This window comes from Periophthalmus magnuspinnatus, chromosome 3, assembly GCF_009829125.3.
Source record: "Periophthalmus magnuspinnatus isolate fPerMag1 chromosome 3, fPerMag1.2.pri, whole genome shotgun sequence".
Taxonomy (NCBI): Eukaryota; Metazoa; Chordata; class Actinopteri; order Gobiiformes; family Gobiidae; genus Periophthalmus; species Periophthalmus magnuspinnatus.
In genome coordinates, this window is record NC_047128.1 from 27,978,696 (window position 1) to 27,999,989 (window position 21,294).

The window sequence follows — 21,294 nt, forward strand, 5'->3', positions numbered from 1 at the left end:
ATGGTATGAATGTGATGCTTTAGTTAATTCCAGGTGTTGGTCGGCTACCATCATCATTTATTATTATTATTATTATTATTATTATTATTATTATTATTAGTATTATTATTATTATTATTATTATTATTATTATTAGTATTATTATTATTATTATTATTATTATTATTATTATTATTATTAATTTATTTATTTATTTATTTATTTTTATGTTTATTGATAGCTTGGTGCCTCTTTTTAACTTCCCATTGAGGACTATGGCAACAAGATGAAAAATGTTATTCACTCCAGATGCCAAGCCGGACATTGTGGTATACAGCTGCACTGCTAATTAACCATTTATGATTGCTCTATCCAATTTCATGCTAGTTCTTTTCTTATAATTTGTTGGAAAAATATTTCATTGTATTGTGCACAGTGCAAAATATTAATCAGCCTCACAGCCTTCTACATAATTTGGCCTCTACCTCCAACTCATGAAAAGAAGCATTCCATTTTCCTTTTGGCGGGGGACTATGCCGGGGACTGGCGCACAAATGGCATTCACACTGAATAACACAGAATTGCGCGCCATTTTTACATCACGCTGCACTCAAATTGTCACAAATGCAGCCCACCCATCAAGCAATTCTCTGTCTCTATTTCTTTTGTATTTTGTTTCCTTTCTGTGTTTTGCAGCCTGGCGAGGATCCATTAACAAAGGCAGAGAGAGAGGAGGAGGAGGTTATACAGCAGATTGGAAAGCTTGGAGATGGGGAGCTACCGGGTTACCAGCGCGGGATGGGCGTCTTTGAAGGCACCACAGCGGGGTAGACGGGGGTGAGGGGGGGGAGGGCTGTTGGGTAGTGTAGGCTGGGGCGAGTTAACCAGGTCCCATCTTTGTGCACCAGTTTTATCAGAGGGGGGGCAATGAGGGTCTTTGAAAGCATCCCAGCAGGAGCTTGCGTGTGTGCATGCATCGATTGTACGGGTCCGCTTTTTTCCTACAAATGTGCATAATTTAATCTGCAGTGAAGTATGCGTGCGGGGACATTAACGTGAGCGATGGCTGCCTAACCGATTGAAGCCGGCTGAATAAGTTCCTCTCCTATTCATGTATGTGCGAATGTTTGTGCGCGGGGAGCAGTATGCTACAGTAGCTACATCTTACTCAGAGCGCAGTGCTAAAGCTGGAAGGCGCTACAGACAGGCAGGCAGGCAGCTCTTCCCCTCCACACATCTCTGTTCAAAGGCGCCATCAAAGTCTGGCAGAAATGTCAGTGCTGCAGGCAGGGGACCGGCCTCTGAATGTCAGTCCTTCTCAGGTCAACACCGAGAGCCATCCTGCCACGCATACGTAGGCACAGAAACAGGACGAAATGTGCCGATAAAACTGACAAACATGGGGACAGTGATTAGGGGAGCTTGATAAAATGGTGGAGAGAAAGGAAAGGCTACAGCATGATAAGAATGGGAGCGTGAGATTGCAGGGAGAAATAATAACATGGGGATAAGCGGACGAAATCTTGGGTTTTGGACCATTGCAATGTTCTGCTTTCATTTTGTCATTTTCTGGGAGTGCAGCCGGATGTCAAGTGACTTCAGGGCAGGGATCTTGGACCAAGAGAAGTTCTATTCAAGCCAACGGGAAGGAAAAGTGAGGGTGACAGTTCCAATATCTTTTCTATGCTAGATATATTTGTAGAGACATAATATATTTAAATAACATGTAATAAATTCATCGTTATAAATATGATAAGGAATAAATGTAACACAATAACACTGTGCAACTACCTGCAATAATAAAGATTTTGTATAGTGGTTTGGGGCTGGACTAGATTATAATTTGTAAACACATCACAAGTTATAACAGGTGGTTTTGCAGAGTTATACTGTACAAAAAGGTGTAGTGTTAGTGTAGTGTAGTGTAATAAATAAAATGTTACCAGTTTTGTTTAAGTTTAGTCTATTGTCAGTTCAAATTTCTCTGTCGCCATAGCTGTCTTGGGACATACTGGCAGCCATAACTCACCAACATCAAAAACAAACAGACAATGTTTATATTCCAATAATTTCATATTAGGAAAGTGTCTTGCCCAAGGGCACGAGCACAACATGCACAGGTACGAGTGAGATCCAAATCAACAATTTATGAGTAATTGGCAGCCTGTAAAACCCTGTTTTACCCAATATAATAGATGTTATTAAAAGGTATGATGAGGCAAGTTAGGAGAAATAAAGTTGGAATATGCCAACAAAATTTTGGGTTTGAACCATCGCATTGAGCTGCTTTCATTTTGCCATCTTTTGGGAGTGCAGCGGATGTCAAGTGACTTCAGGCCAGAGATCTCGGGCTAAGAGAAGCTCTATTCAAGCCAGTGGGAAAGAAATAGTGAGGGGGACGTCTCCAAAAGCTTTTCTATGTGAGATACATTTGCAGAGACAGATAGAATACACACACTGTGCACACGGCGTAGATACACACAGCGGTGATTGTCCCTGCGCTGGCCATGAGGAGCCTGTCAGATTACAGGAGGGTAATTGAATGGTAAGGGAGCAGACAACACATCTAGCACAGCCGGACTCCAGAGGCCGCCTCCACCAACGCCGGAGCTCAAGGGAAATTCAGGGCCCACTTAATACCGAATTGGAGATGGGACGTATATATGTGAGAGCGTTCGGACGGCGTGGGACAAAGGAAAGTGCCAGTGACAAGGGTGAAAATGGTGGCTTTTAATCTGAGCCTGGCTGGGTTTTAAGCAGAGGTGAGGGAGGGGATAACCAGCTGACCTTTCACAAACAAATGCCTCTATGGATTGGCGCTACGGAAATCTGCTGCTGATGATGCAATATTTATCATGTCAAATATATTATACAGGATTCAACACCTCATGTTTTATGTGAGAACGATTCAACATCATTATTCTGCTTTTATAGTTGGAAAGAATAATTCAGGATTAGTATTTATTGACGACTTGGGTTCAAGGGCAGAAGAGAAGTACGTGTGGCAAGTAGGAAGTGAACAATACAGTCAGTTTTAGCCAGTGGGTCTTGATATTTTTCGTTCTTCTGATCTTAAGGGTGAACTATGTAACTTTTTATGGTAGAAAGCAGCTATTATGATTTTACCAGAAATGTTTCACAGTGTGGAATCAAACTTATGTATCTCCATGAGGACAAGGAGGTGACACTACTAGGCCAAGTTACAGGTTAAAGCTATGGAGTGGCAACACACTGAGGGACACACAAAACACAAATGGATAAAAATGTACAATAGATACGTTTATTATCATACCGTGGAACATTACTGGCAATGCAGATGAAAACCCTCCACCAGTTACAGAGTGCACCTTTAACTCTACTTCAAGAAAAAGTTGTGAGCTGTGGATTGGAGCAGTAGTTTTAAACAGCAATTATTAATTATTGTTTATGTTCTGGTTGTGGTGTTTATGTTCTGCTATGGTTATGATCTGGGAATTAACATTAGAATTTTTTATTTTATTTTTTTCAATAAGACATATCGCCCAGTCCCTCTCAGAAAGACATGGTAAATAGCGAGTAAATTTTCCAAAATATTATCGTGTGAGCAGTGACCATTGAGCAGAATCTGTCTTGACTATCACTGCGTGTAAAATATGGGCACAATGTTGTGGAAATATGTGGGCACCAGACAGCTGACTTCAGCTGGGTGCCGATCACTGCAGATGGGAGACCAGCAGCTCAGTGGGAAACTTTGTTTTGGTGAATAATAAAAGCCCAACAAGTGAACATGTCGAGATGAATGTAATGACAGAACAAAGAGACAGACATGGAAAATAGAAAGACAGGAACTGAAAGAGGTGCCACGTGTGTGAGGAGGAAGGAGACAGGAAGACAAAAACAAGAAAGTCTAGCGGGTGTAAAGTTTCCCCTGGATATGATATGTGGATATGGGGATGTCATCAAGCCTGTGAAGTGGAAATAATAAAGAATTAGGATTGTCTCTGTAGACAGGGGGAATTAATCCAAAATGAATTACAAAGGGGTGAGTAGTGGAAGAGAGAGAGAGAGAGGGGGGGTGGGGAATCAACATCAGCTATTTCCTTTTCCTCTGCTTGGAGGCAGATAGGGGGCGGCTAGTGCGGGTACTGCGAATTCCATAAAAATTAAATTAACAACAAAGGGGCAAAACTCACAAGTATAAGCAGAAAATTAGTAGTACGGGGGTGGAAATCTGGAGTCGCACAGAGAGCTGGAGTACAGATGGGGAAAAAAAAGACAAAGACTATGGAGAGGAGCGGAGTGGGCACTGTTGCTGCCAGATTGCGTTGCTCTATTGTCCCCCCTCGTCTCTCTGAAAAGGCTGCTGGTGTTAAAGAGGATATGCCACATAGGCCATTGTAATAAATGCCACTTGTAAATTGCGGAGTGGAATTATACAGCGTGCAGATGGATCCATACGCCTGGGCAAAATGTGGCCAAAAAACCGGGAGCGATAATTAAGACTTAGGGGGTGAATGACAGAGCCATTTGTGACGAAGGAATATGGCGGCTCCCTCGCTCTCTGGCAAACAGAAGGGCTCAGAGTGGCTTGGTGTCACAAAACATTACCCACACAGCTGTTGGCTTTATGAGCAGCCATGGTGTACGCTCTTCCTCCCTACACCCCTCATCCTCTGCCACTCTTAAATCTGCTTCTGTCTATGCATCCCTCATCACATCACCGCCATCATCACCATAGCATTGAGCTGTTCTTATCCTAGTTTGGCCGATATACAGGAGGTGACATACAAGTGGGGCCGCACTCGATTATTTTCCAACTTTAAAGGGCATTTTGGGCATTTGACATACTTGCCAAATACAAACATCAAATCGCCAAAGTATTTGAGTATCTCATAAACAATTTTAGTAAAACCTTAGCCTAAATCAGGGGCATTCTATGGCCCAAGGGCAAAATGCCACCCTCAAAACCATTTTTGTTGGGCCTCAGGCCCCCTGCTGAATTGGCCCAAAGGCAGAACTTTTTTACTACAAATTTTTAGTATTTCTAAAACTTAATGACATCACATTGCATTGTGATACAGCCCTAAAATTACAGTTTCAAGCCTTATTAAAGCTACCAGGGCTCTGTCAAAGCTGTGTTAAATGAACCAATGTGAAAGACCCACTATATTAACACTGGCCTGTGGCCCTCTGCCTCAAAAATGTTTCAATAGGCGGCCCACAGTGAAAAATGTTTGGACACCCCTGGCCTAAATTATATATACATTTATATGTGTTGTGACATCATTCTTCCAAAAGAAATAATAATAAATAAATAATTAATTAAAGCCACAAGTGCTGATGATGGCCATCGCCACTGTGCACATGTCCCTCCCATGCCCCTGCCATGGACTCACGACCGCCTCTGAATCAAGACCGCCTCTGAATCACAACCCCTGAATTGCGACTACAGATGCACCAATCCAGCTTTTTCAGTTCCGATACCAGTTTCGAATGGCTGCTGATACCCGATATCAACTAATCCCAGTGCAACAACTGGAAACAGCATTTATTTCCTTTAAACAAAAACAAAATAAGACAAAACTGATCCAAATGTGTTATGTAGTTGTTATTTATCTCTTATGTAATTACAGAACAACTTTGTATAAATAAAAGTTCAAACAAGTAAATAGTTTGATTCCAATTCCAATCAATTTATATGTTCAAACAGGATATCTGCTGATCGCAACCGCCTCAGTATGCAACTGCCCTGATGCCAGTCTCCCTTCCTGACTGCTGCCCAGGCCACTATCTGCTCTTCACCCTATTTCCATAATGAAGTGTGCCAGTTGACTTATATTGGTGTTGTCGAGGGCATTGAACCACCAACCCGATGTATAATACATGAAATTCCTATGGTGTAATTGACTTTTTTGACTTGATTTGCTTAAATAATGCCTGGGGCCATTTTCATTCACTTTGCACTTTGCATCTTTGATTCATAGAACCATAGTTACATACATAACTCTCATTATACAGGTGGGGTCTCTGACCGGCAACCTCGTGCATAATAATACTATAGTGTAATTGACTTTTTTTGATTGGAGTAACCTAAATAATGTTTGTGTCAATTTTCAATAACTTTGCATACAGTAATTTCTGTCTCTGTGTATAGATTTGGAAAGTCCATTATGAAATAGTGGATGTTTATGTTCCCACAGTCCAGATGATAAAGTTTTTTGTTTTGTTTTTTTTTTTACTTTTTATGTGTATTATAGGGGGTCACCATTGGTTATGTCCTCATTTCTCTCCTCTATTCAGTCTTTGATTTTGCACTGTTGGTAAAAATTTTAGCTGGCATGTGGCGGTGAACCTCTATCAAAGAAACAGGAGATAAAAACCTTTTTGAGGGTGTGTTAGACAAAAACCATAATGAATATCCAAGAAAAATGGTTAACTATTGATTATGGCCATATCTAGATGTGCCTATCCAGTTTTAACCCTAGGACTAAATAGGTACAGCAGACTTTGTGTCCCGTCACTACTATGAATTTCATGGCCAAAGACAAAGGGTCTCCCATGCCATCGGGGTCACTTAAAAGGTGACACTGTAGAACTAATTTGTGTAGACCATGTAAAATATTATGAGCATTAATTTTGCACTAAGCTGGTTCACTCTGACAACGCTGATGTGTTTCTGTTCATGTTTAGTGGGTCTTTCCCTCTCTATTGCGTGATTTGAGTCAGAGAGCTATTCACTTACAGGGTGAGCTTTGGAGGACGCTAGAGGCAAACCTGTACAAATTAGGGCATGAGTCTCATTGGATTTTTTGATCAAGGGTACATAACAGAATTTTCTGCAAAGTTTTACTAATTAATGTCAAAGTAATTTTTTTCTCCTCATAGTAAACTTTGCACATTCCTATAGGTGGCACAGTAGGACTGTCAACAGTGTGTTTGACATATCAGTGTAAGTCACTGTGTGCGTGAACAATTTTTAAAAATGTTTTTTTAGGAGTCTTTGTCCCCTAGCTGGCCAACCTTGAAAAATGCCCCATATCCACAATAGATTTTTTTTTGCATCTTCTCATGCATAGATTTGAATCCCCAAGTTTTGTACAAATCAAATAATGTTGACATTTCATGTCTATCATAGATAAGATCAGGCATTTGAGCTCTCTTGACCAATGCCTGTGGCAGTGAGAAGTCATCAAAGAAACAGGAAATTAAGGTGTTTTTGCCAGCGTGCTACGTGGAAACTGTAAGGAAACCCAGAAAATGTATAACTTTTGAAAATGTATGTCTCTACATGTGGCATGCCAAATTTGAACCAAAAAACAAGGATAGGTTTCATACAAAATCAGTAAAAGTGACAACAGAATTTCAATCCAATGTGGCTGACTTCCTTTTCATCATGAGGCTGTGCTCCAATTCAACTTTAGCCTTTTCTAATGGAGTTCCATCACTGTTCTGAATTTCATAAACCTACTCCAAAATTTGCCTGTTCCAACTTCCAATGGGGTCCAATTTGTGGTCATGTTGTTGAATTGGTACATGTCAGGCATTGTTGTGATGCCCATTTTACAAAAATTTGTAAAATGTCGATCCAGCCCATGTGAGACATTTCATAGATTTTTCAGAGCGTTAAAATAAAATTATTTGGGGGAGAAATAATAATAAGAATAAAGAAGAAAATTAGAGGAAGAAGAAGAAAAATCATTAACGACGATCGGGAACAATTTCTCTGGCCAGTTACTTTGTTACTGACTTTATTAATTATGACATAATGGCCTTAAAGTTTGTCTTTATGTCTCCAAACAACTGTAAAATCGTGTTCAAAGTTTTAACTGTATTGAGCAAACTGCCTATATATTTGAACCAGATTTCTGCAAGACAACATCACTGCCCCCCCCCATTGCCTTTTCCTTGCACTCCGCTATCGCAGAGGGACTGGACAAGGACTTGTACTCCATCATTCATATCCTGGGAAGAGGCGAAAGAGGACGCCATACACATAGACACACATGCAAGCAACACCCAGCTGAAAATTCAATAAAGAGCGCACTGACAGTACTGTTTTGAATGGGCGCTCGGGCTGACTGTGGCTCTGGGCGGACTGTAAAGTAGGAAAATCAAATTCGGTTGTCTTTCTCACACATAGGCCATTTGTTAAAAAAAAGAATAAAAGCAGTGTGAATGTCAGTCCCACTTGCAGATTGTCCACTGGTATGGTGCTATTGGCTGCAATAGCTGAGGTAAGTCATGGATGAGAACAGAGTGTACCAGGACCAAGACTTCATGCAATGAAGATCAAATCAAGGCCAGTGGTGCATGAAAAGATACCAGCGGACAGCTCAAAATTCCAAACACTAGCAGCCTAGGCTCACATAAATGGCATCCTGATGGAGTGGGTTGTAGGACCTTCATGGACACTGGTTTATTAGACTAAAATTTTACATGAATGATTAAGGGATTTGATCATTTCCACTGATTGCATCTGCATAACCTCGTGCCAGAAAAGTACTATGAAAAGTATGTTGATTAACTGAATGAGAGAAAGTATGATAAGGGCTTTACTTTTATAAATAAAGTCAAGAAAAATATATTTTCGTAAATTTCTGTGATTGGCAAAAAGATGTTTTTTAGGTTTATGTTTTAGGTTATCATTAAAGACATTCTGTAAAGAAAAAAAAAAACATATTGAGGATCTGTTGTGATAAAGCATTTACCCCTTAACTAGGACAGTTTTGAGGTCTTATTATTGACATGTTAATCCTGCAGTGCATTCTGGGTACAGAGTCTGTTCATTGTATGAAAAACCCCCACACATAAAACTAGTCTACACGTTCTATTGTAGCTACCGTGGTCCTGATAGTGAGTAGGCTAATATTCTGTAACACGTTTTTCATTCCAGCAGAGACAACATCTTGAAAAATGTGTTTGATTTTAAAGATCGGATCAAGACGTTAAGGCCTAACAAATGGGTTTATGCTTTGTTCTTACAGCTGGCTATTGGCCTATCTCAAGGCATTCATCTAATGTCTTGCAATCCAAAGCTATAGTTCAACAAGTGCCGCCATCTTGTTTCTGAAAGCATTTTTTTGCAAATGTTCTCTCCTTTTCGAAATTCAACAGATTTATCTTACTTGGGCTGAAAATGATTCTTATTCTGATGTGTCCCCCAAACTCTTGCCCTCTAGTCCTCCCGTCTCTCCTCTTTTAAGTCCATCTATCTCTCCGCCTCAGTGGTGTGGCTGTCTCGCGGTCCTCTCCACCTCTTTGTCTCTGTCCCGCAGGGGCTCAGGCGGCGTACCGAATAGCCTTAATTCAAACGAGACCCCTTCTCGCCCTGTTAAACCACCGACCTTCTCTGTCACTCCCTTCGCCCGCTACCTTCCTTACCAACGCCATCGGGGGCCTGAGCTGCAAGCTAAGAGACCCCGAGCTCAATAAAAGTGTGGGTGATTAAAGGACTCCCCATAATTGCTCCTTTTTCGGCAGGAATCAAGCAGGTCCCACTTATTACCAAGGCAGCAGAGGTGGTGGTGGCTGTGAACAGTGACTTCCGCCGAGAGCCAGCCACCCGCTGTGACCCCCCTGCCCCCCTGTCAGTACTCTTTATCTGGCCAAACAACCGCTATGTGTTGTTTATCTGTTTGTGAGTCTGCATATAGGTTGCCATGGTCCTATCTGTGCACTGAGAGGACTATGCAACGCAAGAGCTCCCCCCACTGGTGAATGGCACTGTACAGTTTTTGTGATTCCAGTACAACAGTTTGCCTCGGGCCAGCTGGCTTTGGGTAAAGGGGACCGAGCCAAACCAGAAGACTGTGTCCAACATAAGTGCCGGGTTTCAGAGATCATAGCTGCAGTGAACCTTGCACATCATCTGCTCCTCATCCACAGACATCTGCAGAAGCTGTTGACAGTATAGTGGCAGATTTGGTTGAATTTTGTGGCAGGTTGTTTGCTGGGCTGTCAAAAGAATTATGAGGGCCTGGGCAAGAAGGTTCACATGGGGACCTCTTTTAATAGAAAATAATGGCAAGATGATGTAGTTCTGGACACCTAAGACTTTGGGACCTGGGGCAACAGACCGCTATGCCTGCTCTGGTTTGGCTAAAGAAGTGCACAAATGAGCAGTGTTTTATAAAAATGAAATATTGTGATAATGCTATTTGTAATAAAAGGCAAGTGTGGTGCTATATTAGTAAGAATTAAGCTATGTACCATTTCATTTTCACCTATTGGTTAAAAAACTGGTAGAAAATATGTCTATTGTGTATTATGTTATCATTTGGATAAGACTTATACCGATACATATTTTAAAAAGACATCAAGTATGCATGAACTAAGAAAGAACATTACGTTATGTTCCCTGGTTGCCTCTGGTTGCCTCTGCAGTATGTTTATGGAGTACTACTGCCCCCCTCTGTTGAACATGTTAACACATTTCCCAGCTCCAGACACAAAAGAGTTCTAACATTTTAGTGATGATACCAATTTCCACAGAGGCATCAAAGGGACAGAGTTTGTGTGTAAAACTGTGCAAAATCAAGCTTTATTCTTTTTTTTCCCTCAACATCAGCTCCTTTCATCTTCATCATCATTATAATTGCAATCATTATCGTCAACATCATCTCTGAAAACGCTACTCGCCAGAGACAGTCAGCGAAAGGAAAAGATTCTCAAAGACACTTGCAGCTTTCAGTTCTGGCGTTGGCTCTCACAACAATGAGTCGTCTGTACATGTGCACCTTTTCTGAGCAGTACATTTCATAATGGTCTCCAATGTCCTTATGTACAAATCACTGTCTTTGAGTGCTCCACAGTCCATTCATCAGTCAAATTGTCCCATAAGTTGATTCCAGCTCACATTAGTCAAGTTGCTTCACAGCACTTTCTTGCCTTCTAATTTACTGCATATCCAAGAAAAGTCCATTATCCCAATTCAGGCATATGCAGAATAAGTGCAATGTCTAGTATACTGTTGAGAGAATACAAACCCACACGTACATACATAAAGTACATGACTAACTGATGAGCATGATTAGCTATACAAGGTTGTCATTCTCCAAGGTGAAAACTGAGGAGCAGTAAATTTCCCTCGGTAATATGCAGGTCAGTACAGGACCAATGGGAGCTCACTTAGACCTTAACCTCTCTGCAGATAGACTTAACATTATGTACATCTCTTAAGGTGCGGATTCATTGGGAATGTAGTGCATAAACTAACAGTCAGTTGAAAATTGAAAAAAAAATGATACTGATTGGTTGTAAATGAACAATATTACTGTATATTATCAAAATATAATAATGACCGAGTTGACTGAGCAAAATTTTATGAGAAATCTACTGGATCAAAAGTAAAAGTAGTGTTATGCAGTATAAAAGATATTTAAATTGTCATTCTTTCAGAAAAATAACACTACAATACAAGGTTTGGCAATATTTTGTATGTTTTCTGCATTCTTGTAATTTTGTTGTTAAATATTCAGTGAGTATGTATAGACAATAACAGATGTTCAAATAAATCTACCACATGAAATAATGAAGAATGAGCCTCTTTGCCTCATGTCTGCGCCTCTCAGCCAAAGAAACTTATGATCCAACTTGTGTCTATTAGCTGGAGTAGATCTGGGTCCCAATCACACGCATAATCTCCTTCTGCACCTTAGGCTCTTGGGTGTTGATATTGGCATCTCCCACCTGTCCATCCTCATACCTGCATACAAAAAGGGGAGTCAATAAAAAACATATTTTAGCACATGTAAAAGTAAAAGTAAGCCAGGACATGTGCTTGTAATACTCACACAAAAAAGAAACGAGTGCACACATGGTCAGATACTGGACACACCCAGATGTTTCCATGTTTCTGTAGGTCTTTAGATGTGATTACTGTGAAAAAAAGAAACAAAAAATATAAAACAAATGTCTAGCAGTAAGTATTACCTATCTAATTTGTCTTTAGATTGTTTTTTACCTTCACACAGGGCAATGCAATTTAGATTTCGACTTTGGAGAAATCTTGATTGTATTGGACGGCTCTGTTTAAAACAAAGACAAAAAGTCTAAAACACACACAGAATTATAGATATGAATTAAGATATAAATAAAGACAATATGCAATATTTATTTGATTACTAATAAATATAATGTAATTATTCTATGTAAATCATATAACCTGTGGGTCATATAACCTGTGGTATGGTGTTCATTCGGTTGTATCGCTGCACAAGCTCGTCTTTGGTCGGCATGCGGTGTTGTCCTTTCCCCATCCCTGTACACAAAACAAAAGATGTAGTAACAGCAAACTTGGCTTTATTACTGTAGGAAGGTCTTCTCCATTAGATCAATTATAAAAAAGATTAACTTAAGAGGTTAGCAGTATTCACCAGCATGTGATGCATACTGCATCCATATCCAAATAGATGATTATATGCATGGATGATTGTAGGGAAAGATTTACAGGTATGTAACTTGCATGTTCAAGATTGCTTGCCTAATGGAGCTTTGTCTTAAACACACAGTTACGCTAATCCTAAACACTAAACTCTTTACTGTAGCATGTATTGTATTGAAAGACTATCCTCCAACTTCTAAATATAATACTGTATAATATATACTATGAAAATACAACTGATTTATACATGAATTGGAGTTATCAGCCATAAAGTAGTGGATTTTTTGTATGTAATGGGTTGCATAAAATGCACAGTGCTATGGGGACTTTTCACAAATATTATGATAAATAATACAAAAGAAATGACATCATACAGAATAGTTGAACAACAAAATCACAGATGTTTGCAGCCACAACACAAAGTATGATGGTAGGCAGGGTACAGCTCATTGAACAGACCAGCACCCAACATGGACACATAATAAAATGCAGCACAACAGGTTATACCATGGAGAGAGCCCACATGTGGAGATGGAGCATCCCAGCATGAAGACCAAAGCATGTGACAAACGAAGCATACTCAACCCGCATGATGCATGACAGTGCCATGGAGGAGCTGAATAGACTCACGTAGGGTCCAAAGGTGAGGACAAACCATTCATACCTGAGTATCCAAAAGATATGCTGGAGATGGGGCTTAGATAGATGCCCTTTCCATAGGCTGCCCCATGCAGCTTGGGTTTAAAAGAGCAAGAGGGGAAGTGTCACTGACCATTTGAAAAATACCACTGGACGCATAGAAACTAAAACCCAAAACCATTTCCTTCTGAGTAATTTTCAACAAAATATTTCTTCTCATCACATCACTATTGAACTTTGGCTCATTATTTCAAATTTCACAGATACACAAAGGACTGCCAAGGATTGGCTTGTGAGGTGTTCATGAAAATATTATATTTATTAATTTCTTATTGTTGAATGAATCAATCCATTCAGTTGATAATAAAAATAGTAGAAGAGTGAATTTACAGTGCAACAAAGTAAGTGCCTTGTGCTGGCGAGGCAATTGGCAGGCAATGTTAGGTTCAATATATAGATCTCTTTGAAGCCTAAAGTTCAATAATGGTCTGAGAGGACTGATGAAACGTTGACTTAATATATTAAAAAAAAAAAAAAATTCAAAAGGTGAGATTTGGTAATGATTTGGAGGTGGGGTGAAGCAAGATGGACATTAATCTTTAAGACTCCAAAAAGTTCTGAGCATGGAAAGGGCAAGATTCACAGAGAAGTCAGGGTGCATGAAATGTGACCGGGGGAGGGAGAACAAAGACTTGAGATACAGGGAACAAAAGTGTGAGATCAGAACGTGGCACATCTGGATGGAATCAAAAGTAATAAGGGACTGGAGAGTCTGTGTGATGGCTGGAGCTGAAGGCAGACGGGCTCCTTCAATAACACAATGACAGAGGTGTAGCACGGGTGTCTGAGCTCAAGGTGAAAAGGGAAAAGCGAATGAGCAGGCAGATGAACACCCAGGCCGGATCAAACATTGACAGTTCAAAAAGTTGGGGAACAAAGAAGATATAAATGAATCACATCGCTGGGGAGAGCAATCCTTGCTGAGGTGAGACATTTCAAAGCTTTCAAACTTAATTGTGTGTTTAATCTATTTTCAGACGGTGTCATCGTGTCTTCCAGCAATCATTATCAGTTCTGTTGTGCAAATGAGACAGTTCAGTCGTGTTTTTATCCTTCACAAAACTGCTAACAATCTGCTTCTAAGATGTCAAGTTTCACTTACTTATGAGATAGCATAAAGTTTTGTGCAATAAAATGAACTGACTTTTCATAGATGTCCTGGCACAGCATTGCAGATGTACTAATTCCAAGTACCAAAATAGCTTGAAATAGTAACCTTGGCCTCATAGTCTCTTCATGTCGGCACTTACTACAACTTTGTCTTCATTTCTCAAACTGTAGAAATGTGCTTAGTTGTTGTTATGTTACTTTACAGTATAAGATGTGACAAAATATGGCAGCTTTTCATGTCTGAGTACCTGCAGTTTAGTATAAGAGGCATTGACGAGTCCATTTCTCAGAACAGAGTGCCAGTTCTCTATATGAGAACCACTAGAGAAAGGGCAGAGAAAGGTAAAGATAAAGAATAGATTAAAAGCGGTATACACATAATATACATACAAATAATAAATGTCAGTTTGAGTTTAGAAGCACTTGTGTCTTAGTTTGGTTGAATAGTAAGTATTTCATCAAAGAGCTACTTCATTCATTCCTTTAAAAATCATATTCTGTTATACAAAATACTCCACTAGTGCAGCCAAATTGCATCTGCTGCAGTGTTTCTGTATTAAAGAATATATTTCTTCAATTTTATGAACAGGTAAGAAGACTGCCTTATTGATACTCAAGGTAAGTTGCTCACTCAAAAGCCTGTTTGTTTCTAATATATTCAGCTTCATCACAGATAGTATTTCTGGCTGCATGTGCTGGCAAATGTGGATGGCCTCCCTCTCCAACAGAAGGACCAGACTGTGCGCTCATGTTGGTTACGCTTTTATAAAATCTGCACTCTACCCAATAACCAGGTGTTAAACTGACTCATGATCGTGTCTGACACAGTGTAATGCTAAATTATGCATGAATGTTTTGGCCGTGTGTGAGATCTGCTGTCTTTGACCAACTGCCATAAAGTTACACATTTGTAAACACCAACTTACAGTAGAGCAAAGACATTATAGATTATGAGAAAAGCAAGGTAGGAAAAAACTCACTGAAAAGCAAAGGTGCTGCCATAAAGCTTCTTGGCAGTGCGGAAACGAGCCTCCTTGGCTGGTGGGCTGCTCAGCAGCAGGAACTGATGGGATGTGTGCATGAATTTCAGTTGCTATCGCCACACATATTACACAAAGCAGGGGAAATAGGGAGGGAAATAAATACATTTTTAATTATAAAGATGGGTTTATAGTTAGTCTAGACATCTGTTCATGTTTCTTACCCTACTCAGAGGTAGCTTGACAATATGTGACCTGTTACTTGAAATAATCCTATGGACAGACCAAAATATTTTTAGGCAAATGTGTACTTTTTTTTAACAATATGTATGTATGTATATGTATATGTGTGTGAGTGTGTGTGTGTGTGTGTGTGTGTATAGTAAGAGCTACATATAGGCAGCCTTGGCTGGTTGTTATTCCTCCATAAGGGTGGTGGGTGTTTGCACATTATGCAGTGAACCTATTCTCAAATTGTCTCACCATTGTAGTAGGGGATGAGCAAGAGGATCCAGTTTGTCCATCTGCTTTTTAATTTCTAGATAAGAGCCCTAAAACAAAAAGGAAAACAAGGTTTAGGCAGGTCCATTAGGTTGCAGTAATTGTAAGCTTGTAAGCTGTCTTGTTTACCTGTGTCATCTCTCGAATTGACATAACACTGTCTAATGCTTTTTGCAGCCTTTCATAATTCTTCTTCTGTGTTGATTGTTTAAGCCGAAGAACCATTGTGTATGAAAGAAAAAAGTAAACAAATATTTGAGAAGATATTGTATATCTTTCACACCAAAAGAATACTGTATTGACATGTATTTTGTCATAATCACAGTGGAGTGGATGCTGACCTTAGGATTGAAAGCCAAGGTTTTGGGGTCATTGGGATCAACTACAGATGGATAGGGCTCAAAGATGATGCTCTTTCGAGGTGACTCAAGAGCAGCTCGACACATGGCCACCAGGAGGTCCACCACCTGCACAAAAGAGGTTCAAATGTTGTTTTGCTAAACATATATTTTGGTTTACTCCTGCAAGGTGTGTCTTACCTCTGCTCCAGTAGCCACTTCCTCTGCAGCTCCTGACATCACACCCAGAGTGTAGAAAGAGAATACACATAGCTCCCTAGTGCACACAGCAGGCTGAAAAAAAGTACTTCAGCATGTGAGCAAATGAAAATAATTCAGTCCAATGTATCAAGTTCTAGAGTTCAAAACTTCTATACTAAAATATTAAGTATATACAGTAACTTCAATACCTTTAACATCGAACCATTTTGAAAGACATGCTGCTCATCACAGACCACACAGTACTCGTTGAGAGTGGGGATCCTTTGTTCAGAGTACTTCATTATCTGTATGGGAAAAGCACAGCAGTATCCTCACTTAGAACCAAAATGTGGCAATAAAGTGAAACAACATAAAAGCCTCCAATCAACCATTTTACTAACTCAATGCCCTGGGTTTAACCATTACTTGTATCTAACCTGCACTAGGAAGCCATACTCCAGTGTAGGGATGTTCTTGCAGTGCCCTCCCGCCTGGGATGAGAAAAACAATTCAATCAGCTGCCTCGTGGTTATCTGCGCGGGGGCCCTGGCCGCTGGGACAGCCACAGTCTGATGAAGCAAGTGAGACAAAACATTATGGGACACGCAATCTGGCCACCTCACAGTGTGGGGCAGGGAGTGACACAGGTGGGAACAGTGCAGGTGGCAGGACCAAACTACAGGTTCAGAGTGGGTAAAAGGGGACAAAGCACAACAACACAGAGCAATTAAACTAAAATGTAGTGATATGAGACTGACCTGAGTGTTCGGTGGATAACTAAACAGCTCTCCTTTGGGATTCTTCATTGTACAGGAGATAGAGCGGTTCATCAGCCGGGTCATTCTCAGCTCAGGAACACTAAGTTTTCCTTTTAAAACTGTGTCTTGGATCAGTGGAAAACTGGGAGACCTGCAGTTGGAAAAAAAAATATATACATATATAATTAATTAATTGTATCTCAATGTATCTGAATTTTATTGTACAATAATTTGAGCGACAGTGGCTCAGGGGTTAGACCTTTGGTCCCCCAACCCGAAGGTCTGCCCCAGGGCAGCTGTGGCTGCAATAGTAGCTTACCATCACCAAGTGTGGAAGTGTATGAATAATGGCTTTGTTTGTTTTTTTTACAGGCTTTGTCAAAAGCCTGTACAGTACATTACAAGTGTAAGGCATTATTAATTTGTAGGTAGTCAACAATTGCTGTCTACTCAAATTCTTTATATCACTTTAGACCGCTTTGGACGCTAAAACCATTTGACATAAAGCTCTGGTCCAGTCATGCAGCTGTCAAGACAACCTAGTGGTTAGTGAGGCTGACCTCCGTCCTGAGCACTCATAACTGTCAGAGCGTCCGGCAGTTAAACAAGGCCTGAGAGGAGTCCCTTCCTCTGGGGAAATTGTCTAAATGTGTCACTTATTGAGTTTCGCCGGCCTTCAAGTCGATACTGTGTCAGTTCAGTTTGTCTCTTACACATTTAACAAAACAGTACTCAAGTATTGTATCCAGTATTATATTATAAGATTAAAAAATGAGCAAACAGCATCCCTAGTCCATGTTAAGTTAATTCTCCAAGAATAATATATAATGTTAGAACAAGTCACTGATTATTTTTGTCATGCCATAGCATTTGGCATAACAAAAATAGTGAGTGAATTAAATTATACATAGGATTTTGTCAGTATCAGTGACTAGCCTTGTGTGAAGAAGGCAAAAACATACTTAGGTATGGGGGAGAAGATGCTTAGCCCAGCTCGGAACTTTTTGATGGTTCCTCCAGCTTTGAACCAGCTGTGCCTCTTCTCCTGTTGAGCCTTAAGAAATTCATTACTAAGATGTTTCCACTGCTGAGATGTGAATGTGCTCAGGATTCTGTAAAAAAATCAACTTGGTGAGTTAAGAAGAAAAAAAAAAAAGCAATTTTGCAATAAGAAAGCCAAGTAAGACTTACTTTTTAAGTTGTAAGCCAAGACTAAAACCATCTTTGTTAGAAGGCTGAAAAACCTCTACTGATGGCTCTAACAACAAAGACAATATAAATTTAACAATGAATGTAAAGTGACCATTTAATTTTATCATCAGCACACTGAACCCAATTCATTATAATATTGCACTTGGCACAGTTATAAAATGCCATAAAACTACAGGGTATTTACACCACTACTACCATTACTTCTTACCAGGTCCATCAAGGTACTGTGAGAGAGAAAAACGAAGTCTTAAAATAATGGGTTCTGTTCTGATGACTTTCCACGCTGTTGCAACCTCCTCCTAAGGCAGACACACATAAATACACACAGTTAACTACCTAATTAGAGCAATCCATTAAAGCACTATGAACAGACACTGCATTACAAATGACGTGCTCCTTTGGAAAATGACAACTCTAGAATATTAATGGGAGTAAAAAATGCTGACTCACGTCTAAAAATCCTATGTTAATGTGAAGGTCGATGTCCACATCATCAATTGTTCCATACTCCCTGTTTTTAGACAGAATGGATTTTATAATAATAATAACAGTCGTGGTTATGACAGATGCTGCTTTCAAATGCAATCTTTACCTGACAGAGATGGCACTCTCAGTGTAAATGTCTTTCACTGCCTCAATATCTGCATCTAACTGAGGGTGACGGTACAGGTCAGCAGCACAACTACCCTGTAAATAATACAGCAGATTTATTTTATTTTTTTTACATTACATAGCAAATACTACAAAACTAATACTCAGGCTTTAGCGCTTTCAAATTAATATCATGGTTATTATAATTTCAACAATGTATATGAACTTCACTCATAAAAAGAGTTGGGTGACATGGTGCAATATCATATCATGACTTTATCTTGTGTCTTATCCTAACAAACAACAAAATGCTCTATCAACACTATTAGCAAACATATAAAATATGTTTATCATTCAAGTTCAACAGTGAGAAAGGCTATGCAGACTATGTTCTTAACAATATCAATAAAATAGTAAGGGTTTGCATTATAAAACTTAAAACTGTTTATTATCAAATGGAAGACTTCTAAATCATGACTTTATCTATTATGCTATGACGTTAGATAGAAGCATGAGTCAGTATAGACATTCATGAATATTACAAAACATACCACATATAACTATCTTTTATAATGTATGAATGAATGTGGGACATTAACTGGCTTTACCTGAATGCCATAGAGGAACTGCTCGGACTCATTCTCCCCATCTGACTCCTCATCTGTCCAGCACTGGCCTTTGATGTCCTGTGGGCCCACACATTGTCAAAAGCTAATATGGTGAAGCGGAAACAAAACACAGCCTTCCTCCACCATCCTTTCATGTGACATTCTTTCTCTATATTTAGCTTCCATTGAAATGCTTCAAACTGAGCCGTTTATAGCATCAGAGCTTGGCTGTTTATTTCAAAATAAAGAAAGAATATTAGATTTGGATTACATAATACACTTCAATATCGAATCAAGACATGGTGACACAGCATTTTCGATGAAAAGAAAACAGTTAAAGCTGCCTTACCATTAGGTCTGTTGATCATAGGTTCGTTCAAACAGGCCCCCGACCGTTGCTAACCATTGCAGCCATTTCACGCAGTAAGAATCCTTTTGAACACTAAAACCATAAAAAATATACACAACAAACAGAAATTTTGAAACAACAATGCCACGGCTAGTGTGATGCCATTCAGTAGAACAGTGCCCTCCTCCTCCTTTCTTTAAATCGTCCGTTCTTCACCTTGCCATGTATCCTAGCAACAGCCATTTCAGCCTCCTTTCAGAGTGGCATTAATCACTGAGAGGAGAATGTGTGGGAGATAGTGCTGTACGCTCAGCACCCAGAATGTCTCCTTTTCTTTGTTGTGAATCAGATGAAAATATAAAGTGAAAGGCCAATCTACCTATTTAAGTGTACATTTGCTGATGTCATTGTGTTGCCACGTAGTTAGAATCAGGATGGGAAATATATATTTTGACATCACTAATCAGACAAAAGAAAGCACACCATGGCTGCCTTTCATATTTTCTATAAACCAACACATTCTACAATTCTTAGTGCCTTAAATATTGAATGATTTTGTGTTAAAATGCCCATATATTCCATGTATTCCACAACCCTCTATGAATCCATAACACACTCAACATCATGCCAGCATTGTCCGCCATAGATCTGACCATTGTCGATTCTCATACCAATAAAGTCTAGTCCTTCTCAACCCCCACAGTTCTCTTCGTTGTCCCAATTTCCCAGCTTTTTAATGCAAACACAGATGCAGTCAGGCGTCTATCCCCCTCCCCCTTTGTACCCCACACTTACCTCCAGAGAGGATGGAGACTGGGATGCTGTCCTTTGCTCAGCTGCTCCCCCTCTTAAAGGGCACACCTGCTCTTCCTGCAGCGGCTTCTCTTTTTGCAACAATCACAACAAATCGGCTACATGAGATTCACAATCGTCCAATTCTACAACAACCTCCTGTCCAGGCTAGCGGTATGTGTCAGCAAGCAAGCCATCTGCTGTGTGTGTTTATCTATTGCAGATCTCTGCTCCTACTGCTGTCTTATATTTTGCCTGACAACACTGAACACTCCGAGCATGCTCAGTAGGGCTAAGCAGCTGGTCATGTGACTTGCAGCTGACTGCACTTGCCTAGAAAAAGCTAAGAAAATGGAGGAATAATGGTTCTATTTGTGTGTACATCTATCCCTCTTTATACTTGTGTTTGTATAAGTGTGGGCTGGTTGCATAATATTTTGATTGTTTGTGTGCAGTCATTGTTTGAGCGGTTTCCTTCTGCATTTATAAAATAATCTTAGGACAAGATGATTATTGCATTCAATTTTCACCTCTTTTACACATAAAAAAGTTCAAAACCACATAATACCCGATGGAAATGGTTATAAAGCAAAGAGATTCATACAGAATAATTTAAAATGTTTTTTTTTGTGTGTGTAATTTGTAATAGCTGAAAAGATAAATACAGTATGTTACATAAAAAGTCCATATTGATTTAATAATTATCAAATATCATAATAATATAAATCAACATATTTCAGATTACATTAATATGTATTATAAATGCAGATTACTTTATAAGGTGAGTTACATTGGCTATGCTGTTTGAAAAAAAT

The 21,294-nt window shown here is 39.6% G+C and overlaps 1 protein-coding gene across 4 annotated transcripts; it reads right to left on the minus strand.

Moving 5' to 3' along the window:
* Nucleotides 1–10,452: 10,452 nt before the first annotated feature.
* LOC117393039 (protein mono-ADP-ribosyltransferase PARP6) lies at nucleotides 10,453–20,759 on the minus strand. Of its 4 annotated transcripts, none has more exons than XM_033991213.2 (23): nucleotides 20,483–20,759; nucleotides 19,688–19,780; nucleotides 19,339–19,416; nucleotides 18,732–18,826; nucleotides 18,590–18,650; nucleotides 18,348–18,438; nucleotides 18,119–18,185; nucleotides 17,890–18,039; nucleotides 16,928–17,078; nucleotides 16,607–16,738; nucleotides 16,379–16,474; nucleotides 16,170–16,262; nucleotides 15,972–16,097; nucleotides 15,760–15,825; nucleotides 15,613–15,680; nucleotides 15,354–15,402; nucleotides 15,130–15,242; nucleotides 14,398–14,470; nucleotides 13,005–13,074; nucleotides 12,138–12,217; nucleotides 11,921–11,984; nucleotides 11,751–11,835; nucleotides 10,453–11,662 (listed from the first exon to the last, which is right to left on the minus strand). In XM_033991213.2, exons 2-23 carry the CDS (start codon nucleotides 19,688–19,690, stop codon nucleotides 11,560–11,562), a joined length of 1,914 nt encoding a protein of 637 aa, XP_033847104.1. In that variant the 5' UTR covers nucleotides 19,691–19,780; nucleotides 20,483–20,759; the 3' UTR covers nucleotides 10,453–11,559. The 4 variants fall into 4 exon arrangements, 3 of the variants coding, with proteins under 3 accessions (XP_033847104.1, XP_055085396.1, XP_055085403.1); XM_055229421.1 differs by having other exon boundaries at nucleotides 11,921–12,008; nucleotides 20,483–20,751; XR_008649115.1 differs by lacking the exons at nucleotides 10,453–11,662; nucleotides 13,005–13,074 and having other exon boundaries at nucleotides 11,768–11,835; nucleotides 20,483–20,750.
* Nucleotides 20,760–21,294: the final 535 nt, after the last annotated feature.